Source organism: Sturnira hondurensis, unplaced genomic scaffold (genome assembly GCF_014824575.4).
Source record: "Sturnira hondurensis isolate 20B ecotype Veracruz unplaced genomic scaffold, ASM1482457v3 Scaffold0007036, whole genome shotgun sequence".
Taxonomy (NCBI): domain Eukaryota; kingdom Metazoa; phylum Chordata; class Mammalia; order Chiroptera; family Phyllostomidae; genus Sturnira; species Sturnira hondurensis.
Genome location: NW_028079667.1, coordinates 2,583,126 through 2,609,936, shown reverse-complemented (window position 1 = coordinate 2,609,936; position 26,811 = coordinate 2,583,126). Strand labels below are relative to the sequence as shown.

The following is a 26,811-nucleotide window of genomic DNA, read 5'->3' as shown; positions in this document are numbered from 1 at the left end:
GGGCAATGAGTAACACACTTCAATTACCCTAGAGATCTGTTTCTTACTCGAAGGAAATGTCCATTTTAATCCTTATATGCACTAAATTCAAGTTAAAAATTAGCATAATATCCTGGATGAGGATGAAATACTAAAGTAAGAGGAAAACATCAATACTCTTCTTTATATAATCTTGTGTAGAATCAATTCACTCTAGTTTTTTTTTTTTTTGTATCATTTCTCAATTGTACCTAAGTCACAAGTCCTGTTACATGTCTCTTCCCTGGTTCAAATTTTGTTTTTAAGATGCTACTAACAAACATGCTTCTCCAGGAATTGGACTGTTTAGGACTGTGGGTACAGTTGCAGAATGTTTGAAAAGATCTCCACCAATGAAAATGTGGAGAATAAAGATAGAAAATTCAAATGCCAAGCTCCTAGCTATTCTGTTTTATAATGTAAAAGCTAACCACAATTTCCCTAATGAGTCCTAATAAAAATAAACCTACTTTTTCAGATAAATAAATCATTGCCGTATTATAGAAATTAACAGGAATCATAGGATATTGGCTAATTCCATTAATTTCAGCCCAGTGAATAGTCAATGGGTACCTGCGAGGTGCTGGCTGCTGTGGTAGGCCCTCAAGGCAAGGGGATTCAATGATAGGCAAAAATCTTTCCTTCCCCGACAATCAGCCCCCCCTGCATAAGCAGTGGGGAGCCACTGTGAGACTTTCAGTGGGTGAATGGCATGAACTGATGCAGAACATGAGACATACATGATCGGAATATAGAAAGCTTATGAGACTTGAATGTCGTGTTTAAAAGATTGGGTTTTAGTCTATAAAAATGAGAACAATCATAGCAAGCATGTATGTATACAGTGTGACCAATTATGAGGCTATTGTAAAACCCAGAGGAGAGATGGGGACCTGAACTAAGGCGGCAGAAGTATGATTGGAAAGAAAGAAATGGACAGGAGAGGCACTGAGAAAGTGGAAGCAACAGACCACGTACTGTGAAGGACGAGAGGCCCGGGGGAGCTGGAGAGACACCACCAGGTTAAGTAATGGGTAGGCAAGTTGCATCACTGCGGGGGCAGTGAGCAGGTTGGAGGGAGGATGAAGAGCTCAGCACTGGGTATGTTGAATACAAGGAGAGTTTCTGCCAAGCCCATGAGTAGACAGGAGGAAATAATACGAGTTTTGTGGAGTTCACCCCAGTGACATTTGAGAGCTTGTATGTAGTACCTTACCTCCACCTTTATTATATTACAATGACCCTATAAACATATTAAGATGCAGGTTTAAAAAGCAGAAAATAATCTCTGCTTCAAATTCCCTTTATAGTAAAGTCTATATTTTAACCAAGAAAAAATTTAATAGGTATTAAGAATTGGGATCTCAAGAGTCTCCATGATTCATCTGGGACCAGAACAATTTGTATTAAGGCTTTCTTACACTATGCGGTATAACTTAGAGTTGTCGGTGTACTGGATTAAGTCAGATTCTTCTTCAAATAATGCTGAAGATATGTCATTAAAACCATCTCATTAAGTTTACTTTCAAACTTGCGAAGTAGCTAAAGGTACAAGTAGTAATCCACTGTCTAAATGGACCTTCGAAGACAGTGCTGAGTCTGTCAGTGGCTGAATTTGGGTCCATTACGCTCAGACCACACAAGCAACTTAGATTTGCTTCAGTTTCATAGTCAGGTCTTTGCAAAAAGCTGAAAAGCCAACTAGAGCGTTCTAAAGTGACGAGGGAGTATATAGTAGTTGGAGCGGCTATGAGGTAGAGGCTCCACACCTCTCATCTCTGAGACAGACGGCTGTAAATAGATTTGTGTTAAGTGGGCTTCTACTTCCCACCATGCTTTTCTACTCTCGAATTGCCTAAGAGTAATGTGATTTGCTTATTACCAATACAGAGCTCTGGACACAGAGAAAGAAGATTATGTGCATAGGAAGAAGTTAATGAAGAAAGTTATAGTAGGAAAGGGTCATAGCATTTATCAAGTTAAAATGGCTTAAAAATAATTTAATTCAGCATTTTTCTGTTTAACCAAGTTAAACAGAATATTGGAATATTGGGCTGTCACTGGGAAATCTAATTTTTTGGCTTTTAATAATCAAGATAAAGGTAGAGAATTTAATACACTAAACACATCAAAGACATTTAGAGCCAAAAAGCTCTTAAACATTTTCTATCTTAGAAATCGGTGGCTGAAAGTAAGGCAAAGTTGAATAAGGTTTGTGGGCTAATTAATAGGATTGTACCAATATTAACTTCCTGGTTTTGACAATTATTCAATGGTAATGTAAGATGCTAACATTGGGGGAAACTAGATAAAGGACTAGATATTCGAGAGCTCTTTACATTATTTTTGCAACTTTTCAATAAGTTTAAACTTACTTTAAAATAAAAAGTTAAAAAGATATCCAGCCTAATCTTTCAAAGAAACCTATGTCTCAGTGGGTCCACTTGCCTGTTTCATGGTCACACCACTACCGTAAATGAAACCCAGCTAGACTGACTGCTTTGTAATTATATACATTCTTGCTTATACTATGCTTTCTGTGTTTTTGTGGACATTGGAATTATTCTTATTATTTTTAAAATCGTCACCCGAGGATATGCTTATTGATTTTAGAGAGGGAGGTGGGCAGAGAGAGAGAGAGAAATACCAACTGGTTGCCTCCCATACATGCTCTGACCAGCGATTAAACCCACAGCCTTTTCATGCATGGGACCGTGCTCCAAGCAACTGAGCCACCTAGCCAGGGGCCACTGGAATTATTTTCAAATTACAAAAACATTAATTTTTTCTTCACTACAGAAAAAAAATAATTTTAATGATTTGATAACCTGTAAGAAAAACAGATTATTCCTGTACTATTTAACAGGCCAAGCAAATTTTCACTTTTAACGAGTATGATTTTCATTTTCAGGTAAGCTATTTATTTCTTTGTAAAAATCTACCTACCTGTTCTTTTATTTGTATAGTATTTTAAATTTTTCTTCCAGTTTCAATTATTTTCTGTATCTTTAAATCATTTTAAATATACTTATTTCATAGTTTTTATAGGATTGTTCCTTTATTTCAAGTCCTTGGGGTTTTGATATTCTTGTTTTAGTTGTGGTACTATAGACTGTTTCCTCACATGTTCTGTAATTTTAAATTTTGAGCTAATCTTCAGTGGTTTTATCTGTGAGAATCCTGCATGGCCTGGAATTGAGGGAGGACATACTATGGCAGATTCTATTAGTTTCTATAAGAAACCCAAGAAGTATCATTGACCTGAGGTTAATCTTCATATTAATGGTTCAGCCCTGGGCTTCTCAAACAATGCATACAGTATAACTTAACTCTGGATCTGTAGGAAAAATAGGCTTGAAGTTCTGAATTCTGAGGAGACTTTTTCACTTTACTCTAAGCCATGAAAAACACATGGAGGCTCCTGGCTGGCATAGCTCAGTGGATTGAGCTCGGGCCTGTGAACCACACAATCGAGGTTCGATTCCCAGTCAGGGCACATGCCTGGGTTGCAGGCCAGTTCCCGGCGGGGGACTTACGGGAGGCAACCATACATTGATACTTCTCTCCTTTTCTCCTTCCCTTCCCCTCTAAAGATAAATAAATAAAATATTTTAAAACACACACACACACACGGAGGCTTCTTTGCGTTCCCTCTGTGTTGGTGAGCCTTTGTTTTCTATTCTGCTCCTGTACCTGAAGGTAAGTCTTCCCAGAGTCCAGGCTTCATTCGGGATGTTAATTACAACTTTCTGCCTCTACCCGGGCAGTAAATCCCAAGGCCCTGGGTTACTGAGACACACATGGCCCCTCACAAGACCCAGGGGAGCCCCGCCATCAATGCGTGGCCAGACTGGCTTCAGTTCCTTCTTTGCCTCTGACACCTCAGGATTTCTCTCTATTCTTGTAAGGCCAGCTACAAATCCCTTACAATTCTTATAATCTTTCATCCAGCATTTCTAGTTGACAATGATGGGGAATTTTTTAGGTTGCCATGCTCCACTCTCTTGCTAGAAGTTCAAGTAACATTAGGATATTGAAAAATGTTTTGTGTAAAGTTTAAAAAAAAAAAAAGCGCCTGGCCGGTGTAGCTCAGTGGATTGAGCGTGGGCCTTCAAATCAGAGGATCGTGGTTCAATTCCCAGCCAGGGCACATGCCTGGGTTGCAGGCTGGTTCCCTGCAGGCCAACTCCCAGCAGGGGACACACTAAGGGCAACCATACATTGATGTTTCTCTCCTTCTCTCCTTCCCCTCTGAAGATAAATAAATAAATAAAATCTTTAAAAAAAAAAAGCTCAAGAAGACTGGTGATGTTCTGGGAGGGGCGCAAGATGGAGTTTGAGGGCCTGAGCTTTGAAATAAAACTGTCATATATTAGGTAGGTGACTCTTGGCAAGTTATATTTTTTGCAAAATAGAGTTGTTCTAAAGCTTAAATTTGAAGTCTTTATAGAGTATGTTTACATTAGCATAATACCTAGTATATAATATGTGTGCAGTGTGGTAGTTGTTTTGACTATTCTGTTTTTAAAGGGGATGTGTGAGATATTAGAAAGTCAAGTTCGTTGGAGTCACAACCTTGCTGCATGACATACAAAAGCAAGTATAAGACTGCTGAATACAATAATGACATCATGACAAAGGAAAAAAGAGTTACCAAACTGGGGGTGGTCCTGTGTAATTTTGTAGATGATTTCTGAGGCACTGGCACCTGGGGCTTCAGCCTGTAAGATGCTGTTGGTGAGCTGCAGCATCCCCCCTTCTGGGACCCACACGACTGAGTTAGCCGTAAGCCGAAGACCTCTGTCGTCCTACAATAGGAAAGAGTAAAGATTAGGTCCAAGCAAAATAAAAAAAAATATCAGTCCTTAAAAACATGTTACCAGGGCCTAGATTACCCAATAATCTAACAACACATGTTTTCAGGTCCCAGATTATCTATAAGAGACATACATAGCTTTAGAGCCACACTATGAATAATAACTGGTCCTTGAACAACACAGGTTTGAACTACATGGGTCCACTGATACATGGATTTTTATCAAACGACCTGTGCATTCAATTGACTGGTGCCATTCAAACCGTGTTGTTCAAGGGTCAACTGCAAAGCTGGGAACCTGCGGCAGGAATCCACATGCCGAGGGCCGAACTAAGTCATACGTGGATTTTTGACTGTGCAGGCAGTCAGTACTCCTAGCCCCATGTTGTTGAAAGGTCCACTGTATATATGTGTATAGTATGTGTAAATACATACATGTGTATGTATATATGTACATACATACTTTCCCTGCTTTTTCTTCTAATTTATAATGGGCAAATAACTAACTTTATTTAAAAAAATGAAGTCTCTTCATTGCTTTCTATTATTTGTCCATCTACCTGTCCTGCCATCTTCCCCATCGCCCATATTCAAGAACTGTTCATTTAGCTCTCTTGCTGGAGGGCTAAGGTACATAACGATGGCTGAAATGGGCCTTCAGTTTCAGAACTCACAGCCTAGTGGGGGAGACAGACACATAAATACTTAGAATGCATCCCAAGTCATGCCCTATAAAAAGCTTGAGCAGAATGCTATGGGTGAATAAAGGAAAAAGGCGATTTCCTTTTTGGAGGAGGAATACTCAGGAAGGCTTTCCTATGGAAGTATCATTTCATTCTTTAATGACCAGGAAAAAAAAGGGCTAAGTGGAGAAGTGGTGAAACAGATTCCAGGCAGAGGGCTCAGCCTAAGAAAAGACATGAGACAATGCAGTGTGTACTTAAGAAAATACCCAAGTGTTTGGGCAAGTGAAGTTTAAGGCGCAGGGGGAGTGGGTAAATGAAAAGTGACCCACTCTTGAACTGGAGGTTGCCAGAGGGGTGTTGCGTCATGGTCTGGGTCACTGGATGAAAGAGGTGAAAAGACTAAGAAGCACAAGCTGGTAGTTATAAAATAGTTGTAGTTACAAAATAGTCACAGGGAAATAAGTAAACGCAGGAAATATAGTCAATAATATTGTGATAACTATGTATAGTGTCAGTTGGGGTACTGGAAATAATGAGTGGAACATGATGTAAAGTGTAAGATTGTCTAACCACAAAGGCTGAAACCAATACATAATAATTTTTAAGAGGTTTAAAAAAAACAAGAAAAGTGACACCCTCTTAAGATTGCCTAGTAGAAGGCAAAAGCTATGCTAAAAGATTCAATTTACTTTGTAGGCACTGTTAAATGAACGTGAGTCTTTAGGGAAGGCAACGGGATGATCAGGTCTGGGTTGTAGAAAGCCCCCGGCTGCGAGAGATGGAAGGGACAAGAGCTGGGGGAATCTGCAGCCAGGGGAGACATTTGACAAGTTCTTATAATGGCTCAGGTAAGAGAAGATGAGAAAGTAATTGCAGTGGGAATCGAGAGTTAGAAACAGATTTGAGAAGCATCGCAGAGGCCAAATTGACAGGCCTGGATGACGGATCGAAAGCGAAGTCTTAGAAACAACAGTTGGGAATAGCCGACTGGAAGAAATCGCCCATTTAGCTCTCCGGAGAAGGCCTCCATTTTAATTGCTAAAGCTAAGGTCATTAAACAGTGCTGCCACTTCTGATTCACCAGGTGCACACCTCTTCCAAAAGCTTCACGATTGACCCTTTCAACAGAATGGGATTAGTGCGGAAGATTGTGTTCAGTTTGTTTTCATACTTTAAAAATCAGTAAATCTGATATTTTAAAATATGGCATTTCATCATGGATGGTTTTCTAAATTATTGTTTTTACTTTCAACTATGCTAACAAAAAGAACAGAGTGAACAGCACTCCCAGGAGGGGAATACTCAGAATAGAAGACGACAAATATTCTCTTTGGTCACTTGACAAGAGAGCACTCGCCCCTGTCAGGAGGTGGTCATGGCTCTTTTCTCCAGTCACCAGGAAACTGAGTCAAACGGTGCCCCGGAGAAGGGCAGCAAAGGCGACTTCTATTGTGACTGATGTTCAGGAGCAAAATCCTGGAGGGTTTTCTCCTTTCACAATTGATATTGAATATTATTTATAAAAATATCAAACTGTGCCCAGAACTTGGCATGTCATTTACCAGGATTCTGGGGGGGAAGGTCCTATTAGCTCCAGCAGAGTTTTCCAAAACATAATACACTTGGACCTAGGTGTCTTCATCTCTAGAAATATTTCTAATAGCAGCAGCCTCGTCAACTTTGATTATGGTTACGGGGATCAGTCACACACCAACAACCACCATCTTGGACAAATGAGGCAATGTGGCTTTTCGTATTCCAAGCAAATAAGCACTGTGACCCAAATGCACATCCCAGCTGTCGCTCCTACTACATTTCTATCTTGACTTTATCAACAAAATTCCCTATAATTCCTGTGTGTGTGCACATTTTTAGGAGGCAGTACTCCTTTCGAGTCAGTGTTCAGAGACCAGCAATATCTGAAAGCTTATTAGAAGTTCAGAATCTCAGGCCCTACCCCAGACTTTTGAATCAGACCTTTTGAATTAGAATGTGCATTTTATTTTTTTCATCAGCTTTACTGAAGTATACTTAATAAAAACTGTGTCTATTTAAGGTGTACAATGTGATTGTTTCATATATGTATACACTGTGAAATGATCACCACAATCAAGCTGAGGTATCCAACACCTCACCACAGTTAGGATTTTTTTGGTGTGGGGAAAACACGATCAACTCTCCTAGCAATTTCAAGTATGAAACACATTATTATGAATTACTGTTACCATGCTGTATGTTCGATCTCCAGAACTCACTCATCCCTCATAACTGAGCCTGTGCAGCCTTGGACCAATGGTGCACCATTTCCCCCACTGCCAGCCCCTGGTGGCCTCCATCCTACCCCGCTTTTATGAGTCTAACTTTTTCACATTAGAAATTTAAGTGACATCATGCAATATGTATCTTTCAGTATATGGCTTACTTTACTGAGTATAATGTCCTCCAGACTCACCCATGCTGTCACAAATGGTAGAATTTCCTTCTTTTTAAAGGCTGAACAACACCCTGTTGTATGTATAGACCACATTTTCTTTACCTATTTATCCACTGAAGAACACTTAAGTTGCTTCCATATCTTGGCTACGGGAATAATGCTGCAATACACATGAGTGTGCACATATATCTTCAAGATACTGATTTCATTTACATTGTACATACACCCAGAAGTGGGATTGCTGCGTTATATGGAATTCTATTTTTAAATTCTTGAGAAACAAACCTCTATACCATGTTCCAAAAATGGCTACCCCAATTTACATTCCCACCTACAGTGTATAAAGGGTTCCCTTTGCTCCACACTCTCACTAACTCTTATCTTTTGTCTTTCTGATAACAGCCATTCTAACAGGGGTGAGGTACTATCTCATTGTGGCTTTGGTTTGTATTTCTCTCATGCTTAGTGATGTTGAGCACCTTTTTACAAACCTGTTGCCCATTACATGTCTTCTTCTGAGAAATGTCTGTGCAGTCCCTGGCCTATTTTTAACCAGGTTGCTTTTCTGCTACTGAGTTGTTTGAATTCCTTACATATTTTAGGTATCAATCCCTTATCAGATATATGGTTTCAAATACTTTTTCCCACTCACAGGTTGCCTTTTCATTTTTCAGACTTTTGTTTCCTTTGCTGCACAGCTTTTTAGCTTGATGCATGGCCACGGGCACTTTAATAAGGTCCCCATGAGCCGCGCAGTCGTGCTGAAGTGTGAGGTGCACGGCCCAGAATGAAGATCATGGTGGTCCAGAATGACTCTCCCAAAACTCCACAGACAGGCATTTACAGTATTTATGCTTATTACAGGCAACCCACATTCCTCTGTTTCTTGATTATCTGTTTACAGTACATAAGAAAAAACAGACACCTGCCTAAGGAAAAGTAGGGTAATTCTTTCTGCTCATCATGATGAAGATGGTTTTTTTCTCAGTTGTTTTCTTTTGGGAGATGGTGCAGGGAAGATCTAACAAGAGATAAATAAAAGCTATACACCATCTTTCCTATAGACAGAAAGCCCAAAAGCCAAAAATTTTAGCTTAGTTTCCCCAATGGGTCTGACATTTTGCAATTTATCTCCTTGTACTTTTTTCCTCTTCTGCACTATGGCACATATATCTCTGTAAACTCAAGAAATTAGCCTTAATATCAGTTAACTAATCTGCCTAGTGATGTTTTATACATCCTTCAGGGTACCACATTACAGGGCAATGAAATCCTAACGAGAGATTATGGGGCATAATTAAAACAGTGCTTTGAATTAAAAAGTTCTTCTTACACATTTCACAGGACAGTGGGCACACAGAAATGTTCAAATTAAGTTTAGCCACTAAATATTGTATTATAAATAAAAATATTCACGTTGTAACCCAAAAGGGCTCAAGTCTCTATCATTTGAAGTAAAAAAATCCCACAAATACAATGAAAACCTCCCCACTTCCAAATCAAAGTTTGAGATAAAATGATGAGCTGAAATGACAGTGGTACCCAACCCCAGGCCAAAATATTTAAGATAAAAAAATTAAACTTAATTCAATAGAAAATTAATATAATTGGATATAGTCTATGTTGATGTCAATGCTAGCATTTTATTTATACTATAAATATAGCCTAATTTGCAAAGGATCATTTATACCATAGCTTTTAAAAGTTAATCTTGTAGAAAATTGTGGATTTTAGAGAAGGGTCATGTGGGGTGGTGCATATAAGGTGAAACTTTGATGATATTCACCAAGGTGAAGAACGATGGAAAGATAATTGGACTATTTTTGTGTTTGTCAGTGTGTGTATGAAGAAGCTTTGCTCCCTCAGATCAAGTATATAGAACCTTTTCTCCATGTAGATTTGAACTGCTTTATAAGCAAACAAACATTTTTTTGTAATCAAACATAGATTTTTTGAGTGTATACTCTGAGTGGCTCATCTTATAAGAAACTAAATTGAACAACTTAAGCAACTCCAAAAAACACAAAACCCTAATATGTAATGAGGATTTGTTGACTTATGAGATAGACTCTCACTCAGAAAAATAAACTTTTTTGGTGCCTTTGATATTTATAATTCTCAAACTGTTATCAAACTGTGTCCCTGCAAAACAACCAATGAGAGGAGATCTTTGAAGAAAATTGAAGGAAAGCACAGCAGGGCTTTTAGCTACACAGGCCTTACCAAGGTCAAATAGCCCGAAAGGACTCTCAGTAATAGAATTTTCCATTCAATTCATAGCATGACACTTGGGGGCTTTTAACATCAAAGCATTACCCAGGGGCAGAAAATAGCTGTTCAAACAACAGCAAATGAGGTCAGAAAGATCATCAGATTTATGGCCAACATGGAAAAAGATGCATGATTGCCAGAGGCCTTAATTAATAAAAAAGAAGGTAATTCTTTGAAAGCCCCACAGTGGAGAGCAACCTACTGATAAGCTTGACTTTTCCCTGCACACAGTTTGAGCCTTTATTAAATGCCAAACTGCTTTACAATTGCATCTCTAGCAGGCTTGGGTTTGGTAATCCACCCAATTAATGAAAGCCTGTTCAGCAGAGCATTCTTTATTACTTCTTAATCTTTCTGATTTCTTTTGCCTCCTCCCTTCAACAGAACATGTTTCAACATCAGTCCTGGGTCTATTTTCTCCTCAGCCACTCAGTACAAGCCTGGAGGGTGACAGTCAAGGTTACTCCCTGCCAGGCCAAGGATAAGAGCATGTTTGGGGGAAGTGATGCAGACCTGGGGAAAAAGAGGGGAACTGACAGCACCTGCCCTCAGTCCCGGATGGGCCATGCCAGCATTGGCAGAGTTGCTCTGAAGACTTCTCCTCTGACACAAGGGATCCATTGAAAGGCAGGACGTGGGCACCAGCTTCACTCAAGCTGCTGCATCTATCCATCCATCTATCCATCCCGCAAAAATGTACTAAACTCCTACGATGTGCCTGGTTCAAGAGAGCAAGACTGAAATAGTTTCTGCTCTCACAAAGCTTTTTTTCTACCCTTCCTTCCCTTTCCATCTATGTTACCAGGTTAACTTTTCTGTTGAACAACCTTGGCATTAATTTGTACATCCATTCACTAGGAATTAGACCTAAACTTCTCACTATTCCATTTAAAACACCAGCTAGACATCGGCCAGTAACTGGCCTTACTCTAAATTTGACACCCAGGTAGCCTCAGGATAAGGACTTGGATGCCCGTATTCAAGCACAGCTCTCAGGATGAAATAAATCATGTCTGACTATACAGCTACTGAAAGCCATTAATAGTTGAGGCATTTTTTTTCTTCTTGGGCTCCAGTACTTATGATTATGAACAGATTCCCTTAGACTGCTTGAATTGGACATTGAAAAAATGACTAAGTTACTGTCTCCATTCTGTCCATTATGGGGATAAGAACATATACTACCAAAATATTGGGAAGTATGGACTAGAATGAAAAGAGCCATGAAGTTAAGTGTGAGGAGCCAGAATCACATGAACGGAGATACCAAGTCCAGCACTAAACACCTTTGTGAAAAATAAGTGTTTTAAACCCTTTAGATGTTCTCAAACCTCAATTTTTTAGTTTTTTCTTTTGGAAAATAAGAAATAATAATTGTAATTTTGATAAGATCCCATTTGTTCATTCTTTCCTTTATGTCCGTTGCTCTAGGGGATGTATCAGTAAAAATATTGCTGCGTGGAATATCTGAGATTTTCCTGCCAATGCTCTCCTCTAGGGCTTTAATGGTTTCATGGCTTATATTTAAGTCTTTTATCCACCTTGAATTTATTTTGGTGTATGGTGTAAGTTGGTGCTCGAGTTTCATTTTTTTGCATGTAGCTGTCCAGTTCTCCCAACACCATTTGTTGAAGAGGCTATCTTTACTCCATTTTATGTTATTGCCCCCTTTGTCAAATATTAATTGACTGTAGAGAGTTGGGTTTATTTCTGGGCTCTCTGTTCTATTCCATTGGTCTATGTGCCTGTTTTTATGCCAGTACCAGGCTGTTTTGATTACAGTGGCCTTGTAATATAGTTTGATATCAGGCATTGTGATCCCTCCTACTTTGTTCTTCTTTCTCAAAATTGCGGCTGCTATTCGGGGCCCATGGCTAAGGAAAACAGTATCAAGATAAAAAGAGAAGCAACTGTTTGGGAAAACATATTTGCCAATGATACCTCAGACAAAGGTTTAATCCCCAAAATATGCAAAGAACTCACTCGACTCCACTCAAAGAAGACGAGCAACCCAACTAAAAAATGGGCAAAGGACTTGAACAGACAATTCGCCAAGGAGGACCTACAGAGGACCCAGAGACACATGAAAAGATGCTCGATATCACTAGCTATCAGAGAGACGCAAATTAAAACCACAATGAGATACCACCTCACACCAGTCAGAATGGCCATCATAAACAAATAAACAAACAACAAGTGCTGGAGAGGTTGTGGGGAAAAGGGGACTCTAGTTCACTGTTGGTGGGATTGCAGACTGGTACAACCACTATGGAAAACAGTATGGAATTTTCTAAGAAAACTAAAAATGAACGTACCTTTTGACCCAGCAATTCCACTCTTGGGAGTATATCCTAAGAACCCTGAAACACCAATCCAAAAGAACCTATGCACCCCGATGTTCATAGCAGCACAATTTACGATAGCCAAGAGTTGGAAGCAGCCTAGATGCCCATCGGTAAATGACTGGATCAAAAAACTATGGTACATTTACACAATGGAATTCTATGCTGCAGAAAGGAAGAAGGAACTACTACCCTTTGCAACATCATGGATGGAANTCCGAATTATAGGGGTACCAGAAGGGGAAAAGAAACAGCCACGAGTGGAAAACTTATTTGAACAAATAATAAAGGAGAACTTCCCCAGTCTGGCAAAGGAAATAGACTTCCAGGAAATCCAGGAAGCTCAGAGAGTCCTAAAGAAGTTGGACCCAAAAAGGAACATGCCAAGGCACATCATAATTACATGAGCCACGATTAAAATGAAGGAGAGAATCCTAGAAGCAGCAAGAGATAAGGGGACAGTCACCTACAAAGGAGTTCCCATCAGACTGTCAGCTGATTTCTCAAATGAGACCTTCCAGGCAAGAAGGGGCTGGAAAGAAGTATTCCAAGTCATGAATTCCAAAGACCTACAGCCAAGATTGCTTTATCCAGCAAAGCATTCATTTAGAATGGAAGGGCAGATAAAGCACTTCTCAGATAAGATCAAATTCAAGGAGTTCATCATCACCAAGCCCTTATTTTATGAAATGTTAAAGGGACTTATCTAAGAAAAAGAAGATAAAAAATATGAACAGTGAAAGGACAGCAAACTCAGTTATTAACAACCACACCTAAAACAAAAGCAAACTAAGAGGACAGCTAGATCGGGAGTAGAAACATAGAAATGGAGATCACATGGAGGGTTAGCAACAGGGAAGTGGGAGGAGGAGAAGGGGGGAGAAGGTACAGAGAATAAGTAGCATAGATGGTAGGTAGAAAATAGGGGGGAGGGCAAGAATACTATGGGAAATATAGAATCTAAAGAACTTGTGAAACATGGACATAAACTAAAGGGGGGGAATGGTGGGAGAGCAGTGTGCAGGGTGGAGGAGAATGAAGTGGGGGAAATAGGACAACCGTAATGGCATAATCAATAAAATATATTTAAAATAACAATAATAATAATTGCACACATATCCTTAAACTATTTTGAAGACAAATAATTCACATCAGGCATTAGTGCCCAATAAAGTTTAAAAAACAAAACAAACAAAAACATCCACCACCCATAGAATTTCTTTTAAAAGAAATAAGGCCATATATGTTCTTTTCTAATATTCTTTAATAAGATATTGTAAAGATCAGTAGAATGAATAGAAGAAAAAGTACTCTGACTTCCTTAAAAACATATAGTATGTATTCACAAAATATTGCAAATATTACCAATATTACGGGGTCAAATTTATTAGTAGTACATCCTGATGGATGCTGGGGCTCTGGTCACTGGTTTCATTGGCTTAGAAACCATTAGTTCATCTGATAGACAGGTAAGCACAGCATGATAGAGGATGAAGAAATGGCAGGAGGGATAGACACCATAAATGTCAATGTGACATTGACATCCTCTATCATGACATTGACATGATAGAGGATGAAGAAATGGCAGGAGGGATAGACGCCATAAATGTCAATGTGACTACCAACTTATACACACCACAAGAACTCTCAAGTTATGTGCTTATGCCGTAACTGTAAATTAAAACCCTATTTTTCTTCATTTTGTTTTGGTAGTCAAAGCAGTGAAAACCTTAGAAATACCCCTCAACCTTGGGACACACCACACAGAACAATTGTGCGGCAATACATCGAACTGAGCTCCAAACACGGAGATTGAAACCACAACTAGGAAGGCAGGGTTACATTGAAGTCCTATAACAATCTTGGAAAAGAAACCAAAAAGAAAGAAAAGAAAACTTTCTGTGTCTGTCTAGACTTCATCTCTTCAGAACTTAAACCTCATTTCCCAGGGTATTTGCAAAAGGATGATAATTAGGATTAGCAACAAGCTGGTGATCTGCCAACTCTGCCTCATGATCAGCCTTCACTCCCATCTCTCTCACCGTCGCTGTTTTCAGCAGCTAAAAATGAAGAGACAAGAGCCCCAGAAATCAGCCAGGCAAACTGCCTGAGATCCAGGTGTTCACCATAACGAGGACCAATCACAAACTTTGAGTGATCACTGGTGGGCAAGTGACAAGTGACTTCTAATCTGTCCTTAGCAAATCAATCTCTCTAGCTGATCATTAATGACATTATTAGGCAATGGTATTTGGTCTGAAAAGTTTTCAAAAAATTTATGTCTTTCTGTCTAACACCATGGGAAAGAACCATTTTTGCTCTAAGAGAGAAAAGAACTGTGAATGAAATCGAGGGATAAATGGTTTGAAAATATTTTTCAATAGATCTCTGTAATTTAGCCCAGTATTTCTCCAAATGTGATAGCCTCCCATCAGTAATGCCCAAGCACATTTTATGTAGTACATGGAAGAAATCCTATAAAATTGTTTTATATTAATTTTAATATTATAGAAAAAGTATGTTTCTACATTGAGCCCATGCTTTCATAAGTAGTGTTTATTAGGATGAGGCCAAAGTAAAAAAGGAAGTTCATTCAAAGAACAATATTAAGTAACTAACAGGGCAGGTGCTTGCAGATACGGCAGTAACTTACAAAGACGGCATGGGAATGACCCAGGCTAAGAAACACTGCTTCTACCCCACAGGCCAACAATTTCTATGATTACTGAAAAAAAAGTTCCTTCATCCTACTTCAGAATGCTGGGCTAACAGAATGCTGAGTGCATCCTTTTTGATCCATTGTGATAACTGGACTATGAGCTTCACATATTGCATAAGCTGTTTTAAAAGGGCAGAAAGCAACAGGGGTGCATCTGATTCTTATGATCATGCTTGGGCAGGAGATAAAGGATCTGTGGCCAATGAGGCATTTTTTATGGGAGCAAGTCAACATTAAGATTCAAAAGCTTACCTTCTATAGAGAACATGGGACCAGGTCTTTTAGATCAAAGGTGCTCCTACCAAAATATATATTCTCCCTGGGACGGGGTAATGTGTTCTCTTAATCTCTGAATGCACTAAGTATCTCCATAACAGGTGCTCAATAAATATTTGAATAACCAACCCATATCTTTATGAAACTGAAAAATAATGGCATCAACAAAACTTCACATCTAGAAATAAGGAAATCGTAGCTCTGGGAATGACACCTACCTTGGGCACGATCTTCACGTGAAATAGAATATTTTGGAAGGAGTGTCCATCACTGGCCTGCAAGACCGCAACATCGGATGTGCTCTCCAGGCCATCATGAGCATAGTGGAGAAGGCCCCTGGAGAGCCCATCCAGCCGGAACTGATGGACAGGGGTTGCAGGGGACTGAAGTGTTTGAAGTAATTGGCCATGAAGTGGAGGATCCAGCACTTCCACCACCACATCCTGTGGATTGTCATCATCTCGGATGTCAAGCAGCTGGGTGGTGATGGTTCCCCTCTCTCCTCTGCTAATGTGGAGAGCCTCATTTCTCAGCACGTAGGGGGCCTGCGGATTGAAGGGAAGGAGGAGAAAAGAAGCCACTTAGCAGAAAAAGAGAAGACAATCCAGTAGGCTAGATACCAGCTGTGTGCAATCTAATTGATATTCTGATGCTTTGTATGGAACGCTACATGTTCTTGTGAAGTGTAAACTACTGCACATTAAAAGTATTTGTCAAAGTTATAGTAATATGTATGGTCAGTTATAGTAATCCCAGCAAATGAGGTTACTTTGCATCTCTGGTTCTGGACATTTCCCAAGCCACTTCGGGACTATAGTACTTATCAGAGGCAATCAAGGAGAGCTTCTTACTTCTAAATCTTTGAAGCCTCTGTTGTCTTGATTTATCCTATATGCCCTGCGTTGTCACTGTGATTAGTTCAGTGTCAGGCAACCCAAACAGCTGTCTGCGTTCAAGAGAAACTAATAAGACATATGGAATTTTTGCATGTGTGTTCAGAGCTGAGCACTTCATTCCAGGCCATGTTGCAGCATGCTGACTTGGAGTAAGATGCTTTTGCATTCTGAATTTATGCTATTTCTGGTCCTCCCCAGTAATTTTCTTCAAGCTGTGTTATCCATATCTTGAAGGGACCCACCCCAGCTCAGGTTATAAAGCCTGATAAAATCGCGGTCTCAGTAAGGCAACCACCTGGTTAATATACGTGGCACTGCTAATACAGAAAAATTTAATATGTTTTCCTTAGGATTACCAGGTTTCCTCTCACCAACCTGAGTAAGCAGATAAAATGTTCTTTCACAAAGATAAAAGTTAATGAACCATAAGGGAAAAAAATCTCACACACAAAAAATTAAGGCCAGAAGCCAAAAAAAAAGATCTTAGTTTTTTTACATCATTTGAAGTTGAACCATCTAGGGCTTTTCTCAGCACATGCCTTCTTTAATCCAAAAGGTTTTTATTTTTTTTTAATTAGGCTTTCTGGCCTTCTGGGAATTTCTATATCTTTTAAAGTAATGCCTAACTAGTGTATCATTATAATAATCACATAACAGGAAACTAGATAATAGCTACTTAGAATTCCCAAGTGAAAATTCCAAAGCTGTGATTCTACACATGGGAACAGAAGGCTCCTTGGATTCTAAAGGGAGAAGTCAGAGGTGGCGGCAAAGTCCGTAAGCGGAGGACGTCGGATTAAACACCCACCCGAGAAAATCCCAGGGAGCCTGAAGACCACATTGAAATAGTGCAGAAATGTAAAGGAACAAAAATAAGTTCAAATCCACCTCTAAATTCCATCTTTGAAGGGTTAAAATGACAAAAGCTTCTCATAAATAAAATAAAAGTGTCCCCTATTATCTTCACACTTGATAATGAGAAGACGAACCCAAATCAGGGAAGCATGGGAACTCACTGCCTCTGTAGGAGAGCCACTCACTGACATCTGCACTAGGCCTTTTATTTACCTGTTTAGTAACTATATTAAACACACAAAAGAACAAAACAAAATTTCTGAGTTTAAGTACCAAAACATTTAAGCAAGTAAGTCCTAAGGCTTGATGGCGCCCTCTGACCCTTATTTACAGAGATTGCATTTTAGCTACAATTAAAACAAAATTCATGCTGTTAGCCCAACCGTGAAATCAAATTCATTTAGGATCAATTTCCAATCACTCCTCAACTTCAGTCATCCCGAAAGTGAGAACACCATCATGAAGGATTGAGATGGGCCCTTCATACCATTTGGCGGCTACTTCTGGTTCAAGTCTATGTTATCCACAGTCCCTAGTCTTTTCATTTTTGGACCAAAGATATAAAAATATCAGTTCAAAAGCAATGACCTCATGCCCTTCCTTGAATCTTGTCTAACATACTACTGAGATCTGGATATTTAGACAGCCTTGGCTCGCCACGATGATGTCCCATTCTCTTACTGTTCACAACTTAAGAATGTATCTATCTTCCTACTCTCTTTACACTTGTCAGCTGTTCAGTCCCTCAAGCCCAATTACTCAGAGCTTCTACCACTGTATATATTCTGCACACATAAGTACAACTTGACAAAGATGAGTGATGAGAACAGAAGAACCATCACAATGTTTTACAACATCTACCATGATATCCTCAGACCAATGCTTGGCTGATGACCATACTGGCGCAGCATTTAAGTAGATCCTCAATAAGATCCTCTGGCTGACTAAGATAAATGCAGTTCGCTGCATGACAGATAGGCAAACATACTCTACATCATCCCACATTCAAAAGAGAGTTATATTTAGACAAAAGAAACTCATTTATCTAAGAGCGAGGAAAGTGTTCAGAACCTGAACACCTCAAATTATCATGATGGGCTACTTTTGCAATTCAGTACAGCAAAATAAGGCACCATAATATAATGGTCAAGAACACAGACTTTGTATTCAGATTTACTGAGCACAAATCTTGGCTCTCTGTTAATTAGCTGTACCACCATAGACAAGTTATTTAACCTCCTCCTGACTTAAGAGTTCTCATCGGTAAATTGGGGACAATAATACCTCATAGGGATGTCCTGAGGATTAAATGAGAAACATTACGGAGAGAACTATAGATGTATTAGTCATTGTTGTTCTGGTTGTTATTGCCTGCAAGCACTAAACAATTATTCCATGAGGAAACTGAGACAAGATTAATTCACTTAATCATTCTTTATACAACTGCAAGAAAACTTGATTTGTGCATAAGAAATGGGCATGTAAAATTATTAATCACATGGCATTTTTATTACCTGTGCAGAAAATGCTTGTATGTTGATCAGCTGTGGCTCAGAGAAGAACTGCTGGTCACTAATTTTCAGAGAAAAATAACCTTTCCTAAAAGAAGTCCCAAAAAAGAAATTATAAATATAATCATTAAGTTAGTTTTTAGAAGGACAAGGACTAAAAATATTTTCAGGTTATGTTCATGGAAGAATTTAGATCAAACAACAGTAATGTAATATTCAGACCATAAACAAAAATGACCAGACAAAGATGAACCTAGTGAGATTCAGGTAAAGCTATTGTGTGTTCTCAGACCTCATTATAACAGTTATGTAAACTTTTTTCCTATTTTTCTAAGTTGAATATATAAAAAGTTGAAAATCAGTTTTGGGACCAAGAAGGGTTCATAATACATCATAGGCTAATAGTAACACTGAACAATGAAAAAGGGGGTTTTCATAGTTTCTACAGTTCCCAATTGAGACCCTCTTCCCTGTCCCCAAGCTCTGCCCAATTCATGTGAGTGGGCCCCAAATACCAATGTTTGCAATGTGTTTATTACATGACTCTGTTTATCCACCCCCTCCAGCCACACACATGCAACATCTAATGTGGACTTGATTAAGGAAGGATGTCTGATTACTGACTTTTGGGAAACCACAGTCTATAGTGTTGATGAGAATGCGGAGGAAGTCAGGTAAACGAAACCTAAGAGCCAAGACACAGAGACAAGACAAAGAATTGAGTCTTGCTTCCTGTTCCTGCTTCTGGCTTCCAGGCTTGCCCTTGAGCCCAACTGCCCTTGGTGATTTTGAGATGTGCATCATACTTGCAATGCTACAACAAACTGTACTATTTTCCTTAATCTAGCTTAAACTGACTTCCATTGCTTGCAACCAAAGACTCCTAATTAAGAAGACAAAATAAGGCTCACTCTTTGTTATGGCTTTTACTTACTATAAAAGAGTGTTGTTTCAGCAGCCTCAGAGACTACTAGAAAGGAAGGTAGGAGTTGCTACTTTCAAAGCCAAACTAGGCACAGAACTCACTGTGGGCTGGTTAAGATGTGATTCATGCATTATGAGAGGGTTTGAATTCTGGTCTATGATAGGAACCACTGTTTTAAAAGTTCTTTAAAATATTTTAACTAACTACTGATACATGAAAGAATGCGGATGGATCTCAAAAGCATTATGGCAAAAGCTAGAAACATAAGATTACATACTGTATGATTCCATTCATATGACATTTTAGAAAACACAAAACTACAAGGGTAAGAAACTGATTGGTGGTTGCCAGGGACTGGGGAACGTAGTGATTGTAAGTGGAATTTGGGGGGGGGGTGATACGACTGTTTTATATCTTGAATGTACTGCAGTCTCAAAACTGTAAGACAGTAAGTATACATTTCTTAACACTCATAGAATAGTACACTTTGAAATAGGGAATTTCATTAAATGTAAACTGTACCTCAATAAATCTGGTTTAAAAATGCTTTCTTCTATTCCCTCCAATTTTATCTTTCCCTTCATTTTTGACCCATGTAAGTCCTGATCCGCTTCATCCCCACCTCCAGACTTCAAGGGAATTCAACTGATGGGAGCAACAACATAAACCATGAAGGGGTGTTTGCTACCAACCTACTGGGGAAAAAGATTTTTGTTGGCAATGAGGTTGCAATGACTGTGTTCAGCAATCTCAGCAATGCCAGCTTATCATGGCTACTGTGACTATATTTACAATTTGTCTTGTACTTCATAGGAGCACTCCAGTATCAGAGGAATGCAACCCTAAAAAATTCCGGCTATAAAGAATCATAGTCAGTGTTTACATGGGGAAAAACAAACCCACGAACCTACGTGGCAGGTTGAGCCTTTTGTTCTTGTATTCTTCAGAGACGTATTATTTCCTTTTTGCATGAGTTTCTACCGGTTCTGCTTGTTTTACTATTCCTCTCATTCTTCCTTTCATTTAAATTTTTAGATAAACAAATCCAACGTTAAATGAGTATCCCCCAAAAGTACTACAAATTCTCTAAAAAGTTACCACCACTTTGTCCATTTAGGGGTACAGAGCTGACTCAGCAAGGAATCAGATGGTGTGAAATTAAAAAGATTAGGTAGGTAAGAGGCTTCACTTTGGTTGTCTTTGAAGCTTTATGTATTTTATACAAATTTTGATAGTGATCCCAAGACAAACAACTATTGTTTGTGTATGTGTGTGTATGTGCTGTAAACACTTAACTATACTTGCAACACAACGAATGCAGGAGAGAGTGTGAGTTTGACGAGTAACTCTATGGCATCAAACACTAGAGTTTTTAAGCTCCTTCTATAGCAATACTTGCCCCTGTAGGGTGGAAGCATGCCCATTATTCATACTATTATTTAGAAGGAAGAAATCACAGCAGCTGAAGTCATGGGCTATGCACTCTGAGGGCCTTGGGTTGGAGTCTCAGCTCTGGGCTCCTAGGGTGCACTACCTTGGGCAAGATTAATTACTCTCTAGGTTTCTCTATCTGGAGACTGAAAACATTATATATATATGGACTTCACACGAAGTGTGTAACACAGTGCCTCGTTCACAAATAGGATTCCATAAACATTAGCTGCTCTTATTCCCGTAAGATCATTTGAAGTTATTGGTTCAGCAGCTCTGAACTGCAAATAGGCAAAGTGCCATTTACCTTTCTCCCCACCTATGTCCTAGCACAAACCTTAAAAAAATCTCAAGTTTAGCAGTGAGAGTAGAAAATAGTCACTGTTTCCTTATCACTGTTCCCTGAGTATCGGATCCTTGTTTACACATACAGTCTGCTCGGAATTATCTGCACTAATAAAGCAGAGCAGGGTGAAGGATAACCCAACAGGCCAATCTTTGGGGTGCATTCTCTGATTTCCATTTAGTAGATTTACTCTGCTAATTACATGAGTATATTTGCTCGGGTTAGTGTTCACATTCGATTGCATTCCTAAGCATATGTCAGCTGGGGTGGGGAGACATCTAGAAGTGTGCTAGGCCTCAGAGGAAAACTGGATCAGACTTAAAAATTAACCACAATTAATCCCAGACAGTGGATAATAAAAAGTTAACTGGGACTCTTCATTTCCTCCAGCTCTGAAACTCTAGGACCCACACACTCACTACCTTGAAAAGGGTGCACTCCACCCTCCAGCCACTCCCTACTCCTGGCGCATGGCGCTAACGTTGAAGACACAGCTGCAGCACCTTGGTGTGTAACTAGTTTTCTCTCTGCTGGGCCAAAAAACTGGGTAATTATACGAGGAACTTTCCTGTCACATCAGAGAACTACCCATAATTATGTGATAAAATGAAAATGCCTCTAACAAAAGCGCACTCTCTGAGCAATTACAGTGAAATGACAGGCAGCTGAAAGCATTTGGCATTTGTGGAGTATCGACCTTTCCCAGAAGAGAAGGGATAACTATTGAGAAGGGGGGAAGCGAGGGGGATGGAGCGAGTGCAAGGCACCAGCAGAAAGGAGGCGGGAGGAAAGCAACAGAACACTGAGTCACCTGGGCTTCTCTTTGCTGTGCACAAAACGCACTTTTTTCTCATTCACATCTTTCCAGCTGAAACGGCCAGCCTTGTCAAGCTGAACCTCCTTTCCATTCCTTGAGAGCACCAGCTGACCGTTGGTGGGAGTGCTCACAACATGAAACAGGAGGTCTTCGACCCTGCCATCCTGGTCTCGGACATTCAGGAGGGAAAAATCCAGTGGCGCCATTGAACCAATTGCAAGGGTGAGAGAACCATTCACATGAAGACCAGGAGTGTGAATTTTGCCTGGAAAACACATGAATCCAAAGGTCAGGTTTGGTGATTCATCAATCACCAAGTGCGTTGTGTTTGTTTGGAAAGTAATAGGCTTCTAATGTTCATTCAGAACTACAAAGATGAGACTCCAGGCTTCTGTACACCATAAGCTTCCTTCTAACCCATTGCTTCTCACCCTGGAGGCACAGGAAAATAGCATAGGATCTTCATTTACATGTTAAACTATAAAACTCCTAAAAGAAAATAGGACTAAATCTTTGTGACTTTGAATCAGGCAATGCTTCTTAGATATAACATAAAAACACAAGTGACAAAAAATAGATCAATTAGACATCATTAAAATTAAAAAATTTTGTGCTTCAAAAAACACCAGCAAGGAAGCAAAAAGACAACCTGCAGAATGTGATAAAATATTTGCAAATCAGGTGTTCCTGTAAAGGAGCTTGAATCCAGAACATAGAAAGAACTCTTCCAATAGAGTAAAAGGAAAGTAACCCAATTTTAAAATAGGCAAAGAATTTGAATAAACATTTCCCCAAAGAAGATATAAAAAGGTCAATAAGTACACAAAAAAGGTGGCTGACATCATTAAGAATCAGGGAAATGCGAATTAAAACCACAAAGTGCTACCGCTTCACACCCACTAGGAACAACAATATAACCTGCTCCCGAGGACGTAGAGAAATTGGAACCCTCATATATTGCTGATAGGAACGTGAAATAGTGCAGCCACTTGAGAAAACAGGCTGGCGGTTCCCCAGATAATTAAACCCAGAGCTACCATATGACCCACCCACTTCACTTTTAGGCATATACCCAAGAACACTGAAAACATATATCCGTATAAAAATGTGCACACAGGTGTTCATAGCAGCATTACTCATACTAGCTAATACATGGCAACAACCCAAGTGTTCCTCAACTGGTGAAGAGATAAACAAAGTGTGGTATATCCACACAATGGAATATTATTTAAGCATAAAAAATGACATGCTGATTGATACATGTTACGACGTGGAGGGACCTTGAAAACATTATACCAAGCGAAAGAAGCCAGACATAAAAGGCCACATATTGTATGGCTGCATTTATGAGAAATGTCTAGAATAGGTGAATTCATGGAGACAGAAAGCAGGTCAGTGGTTGTGAGCAGCCGTGGTAAGGGGGCAGTGGGCAGAGACTCCCAATAGTTAGTGGATTTCTCTTTATGTTGAGTAAATGTCCTAGGATTAGATAGTGGTGACGGTTGCATAACTGTGAATATACCAAACACCAATGAACTGCATGCCTCAGAGGTGAATTTTATGGTATGGGAATTATATTTCAATAATAACAATAATGATGAAGAATCCCACAGGGTTCTTTAAAACAATACTGATACTGGGGCTCCACCACCAGGGATCCTGACTCACGTGTTCTGGGTGGGACCTTGGTGATTTTACCAACTCCCCGGGTAATGCTAATGGGACCCGGGGTTGAGAACCATGGTCCTATGCTAAGACACCTGTCACATCTGGCCATCAGACCCACCAAGGGCAAAGAAAGAGGCAAGTGTGTAATACCAATGTTAGAACAATACTAGTTAATCTACATTGAAGTAGGATTATCAATGACTTATATTCAGAATTCATGCAAAATATATATATACTTTGTTTAAAAATTTTACAGTCTTTGCTCACAGAAAACATCTGATGGGTGAATTAGGATTCCTGACCATTCTGTCTCCTGCAAGCTGTTTTGCCGGGGCTTGAATTGGCAGTGTTTCCTTCTACGTGTAGGTCGAACAGGACAGTTAGGAAATGCCAAGTTTCAGAAGGAATTACTGCTACTGTAAGATCACTCTAGTGATAGCGGAACTGATATTTGCACATTGACTTGGACTATATCCCAAGAGGAGTAAGCTGATTCTCAAGTACTCGGGGTTTCCAGAAGGATACCAAGAAAATAAGCCAAACATACTTCTTCTCATATGAAGTCTTAATATTTTTGGATGTCAGAAATACAGAGATGGAAAATACAACTGTTATTGATAAGGGTTACCCAAAAGTCGAGGAATGCTCAGCTGTATCAGCACTCCCAAGCTTTATTCACCTATGAAACTTCTGAGGTTCAAAATTAAGACAGAATGTAAATATGCTTCTCTTTATAGGGTGAGGTGAAATGTCTATTGACGTGTTGAACAAGACTAGCTCCCTCCCTTTAACTTGTTATCTTATTCTTAATGGCAAACAGTGTGGCTTGAAATCCATTCATTTCAAATGTGAGAGCCTAATGGGGCAGGCTGCTCACACTATTCCTTATTTATTCATAAGTTATCTCCAGCATGTGCACAAAGGGTGCACCATTGCATAAGTAGCTCTACAAGTTTTTTTATAAATATAAATAAACTATATATAAGTATACATGTAATTTCTGATAACATAGTTGTAGTTCAGGAACACAGGTAAGTTTTATGCCAAATTTCTGATCTCATGGTTGAGTTTTAAAGCACAGACTGCTTCTTTTTCTCCTCTAAAAATCTTAGAAGTTAAGTTTTCCAAATCTTTCATGTTCCATAAAGAGCTTCTTGTTCTGCAGCACCAGGGTTTCCCCTGAGTAGGAATCCCACCTTTCACATCACATGAGTCAAATGCATGTGCAAAGCCAGCCTTTGCATAGGAAGTTACAGGCGAATTCACCCGACCACTGTGGAGAAGTACTTACCAGCACATGTTCCGTTAGGAGGGTGGGCAGAGAAGCCAGGAACACAGCTGCCGACACAAAGGCCACTCTTCAGAAAGAACCCATGCTCGCAGCGGTGACATTGGTTTCCGTGGCTGCACTGAGAGCACCCCTGAGGGCAGGCTATGGAAGGTAGGACACACCAGATGAGACACAACAAAGGCACAGGTGCCCAGGTGAAGCCACCAGTGGTAAAGAAGTGATGCACAAGAGCACAAGCAACAACACATGGTCCCCAACTGCAGCAAAAGAAAATTCCAACAGTTTCCTGAAGAATTTCGTAGAGAGCTGATCTACCCCTGGAAGGAAAGTGAATAGGGAGAGTGCTTGTGCTTTACACACTTCGATCTGAAAATGTTTCACGTGAATGGGTTGTTTACAAAGTTTAATAGTACCGATCTGTCCTGACTGGTATGAGAGGCAGATTATAGTGGTTAAGAGCCACTGGGTACTGTTCCTCCTCTACCACGTACCAGCTGCCAAACTTGGGCAAGTTCCTTTGCCAATCTTTGGTGCAATTTTCTTGTCTTAAAAATGGGGACACCAATAGCATCCAATGCAAATGATTGTTGGGAAGATTCCATGTGTTCTAATGTGTTGTGACTAGAACAGTGACACATTAGAACACAAAAAGACTCAATCACACTAGAACTATCACTGCTACTCTTTTATTTATCATTATTGTTATCATTATTATTATTATTATTTTAAATGCGTGAGGAGAGCAATCTATTTAAAGGACCATAGATTACTTCTCTGGGTCAAGTTAATAATCTATAAATTGAGTGTTCACTGCCTAATTTTTCTGCTTCCATAATTAAGTTTTTGTTAGAGAGAGGCAGCATAGTATAATTTAAAGGGCCCTGGAATAGAATAAAACAACTTGGGTCTAATATCTTATTTTATGTTGCCCTGATTAATACTCTTAAGCCTCTGGTTTTTTTCACTTGTAAAACAGGATTCACAGTGCCTGCCATATTTTACCAGGCCATTGTGAATATTAAATGATATAATACAGATGGAAGAAATTTGGTGAAATATAAAATGCTATGCTTGGTTAATGGCATCACTATTAAATGCCAGGTATTCATTAAAGTGGGACAAACAGTACCAAGTTTTGATAGAAATGAGGAGAACACAGTAAGGAAACTCTCATGAACAATTCAGTGGACAAGGTGACGAAGACTTTGGGCTTAACTTGAGTGTTGTAACCAAAGGCCGATGTATCACTAAGTATCCCCAGAAATCCTACTATTTAAGGATATCACGGCAACATCAGGGTCACTGGTTACTCAGTCTGTGCACTGAAAATTCTGTACTCATATCAACAGGGTTGATCCACATTTAGTGGATACTACACCTTAGTTCAATACAAGCTTTACATTCCATAAAATATTGGCTTCATTTCTATAAAGGCCACTAGGAACAATATTGATTTCGTGCAAGAGAATTACTGGCCTGCTGGCCTATATTCTATCTAACCAGCAATTG

At 39.4% G+C, this 26,811-nt stretch overlaps 1 protein-coding gene across 2 annotated transcripts in view; it reads right to left on the bottom strand.

The window, feature by feature from the left end:
* FRAS1 (Fraser extracellular matrix complex subunit 1) overlaps positions 1–26,811 on the bottom strand; it is a 425,396-nt gene that overhangs the window by 117,526 nt on the left and 281,059 nt on the right. For both annotated transcript variants that reach the window (XM_037051016.1, XM_037051015.1), the window contains exons 26-30: positions 25,303–25,443; positions 22,338–22,608; positions 18,828–18,912; positions 15,781–16,107; positions 4,673–4,826 (exon numbers count right to left, since the gene is read on the bottom strand). In XM_037051016.1, the coding sequence (XP_036906911.1) occupies positions 4,673–4,826; positions 15,781–16,107; positions 18,828–18,912; positions 22,338–22,608; positions 25,303–25,443 (978 nt within the window). The remainder of the gene's footprint in view (positions 1–4,672; positions 4,827–15,780; positions 16,108–18,827; positions 18,913–22,337; positions 22,609–25,302; positions 25,444–26,811) is intronic.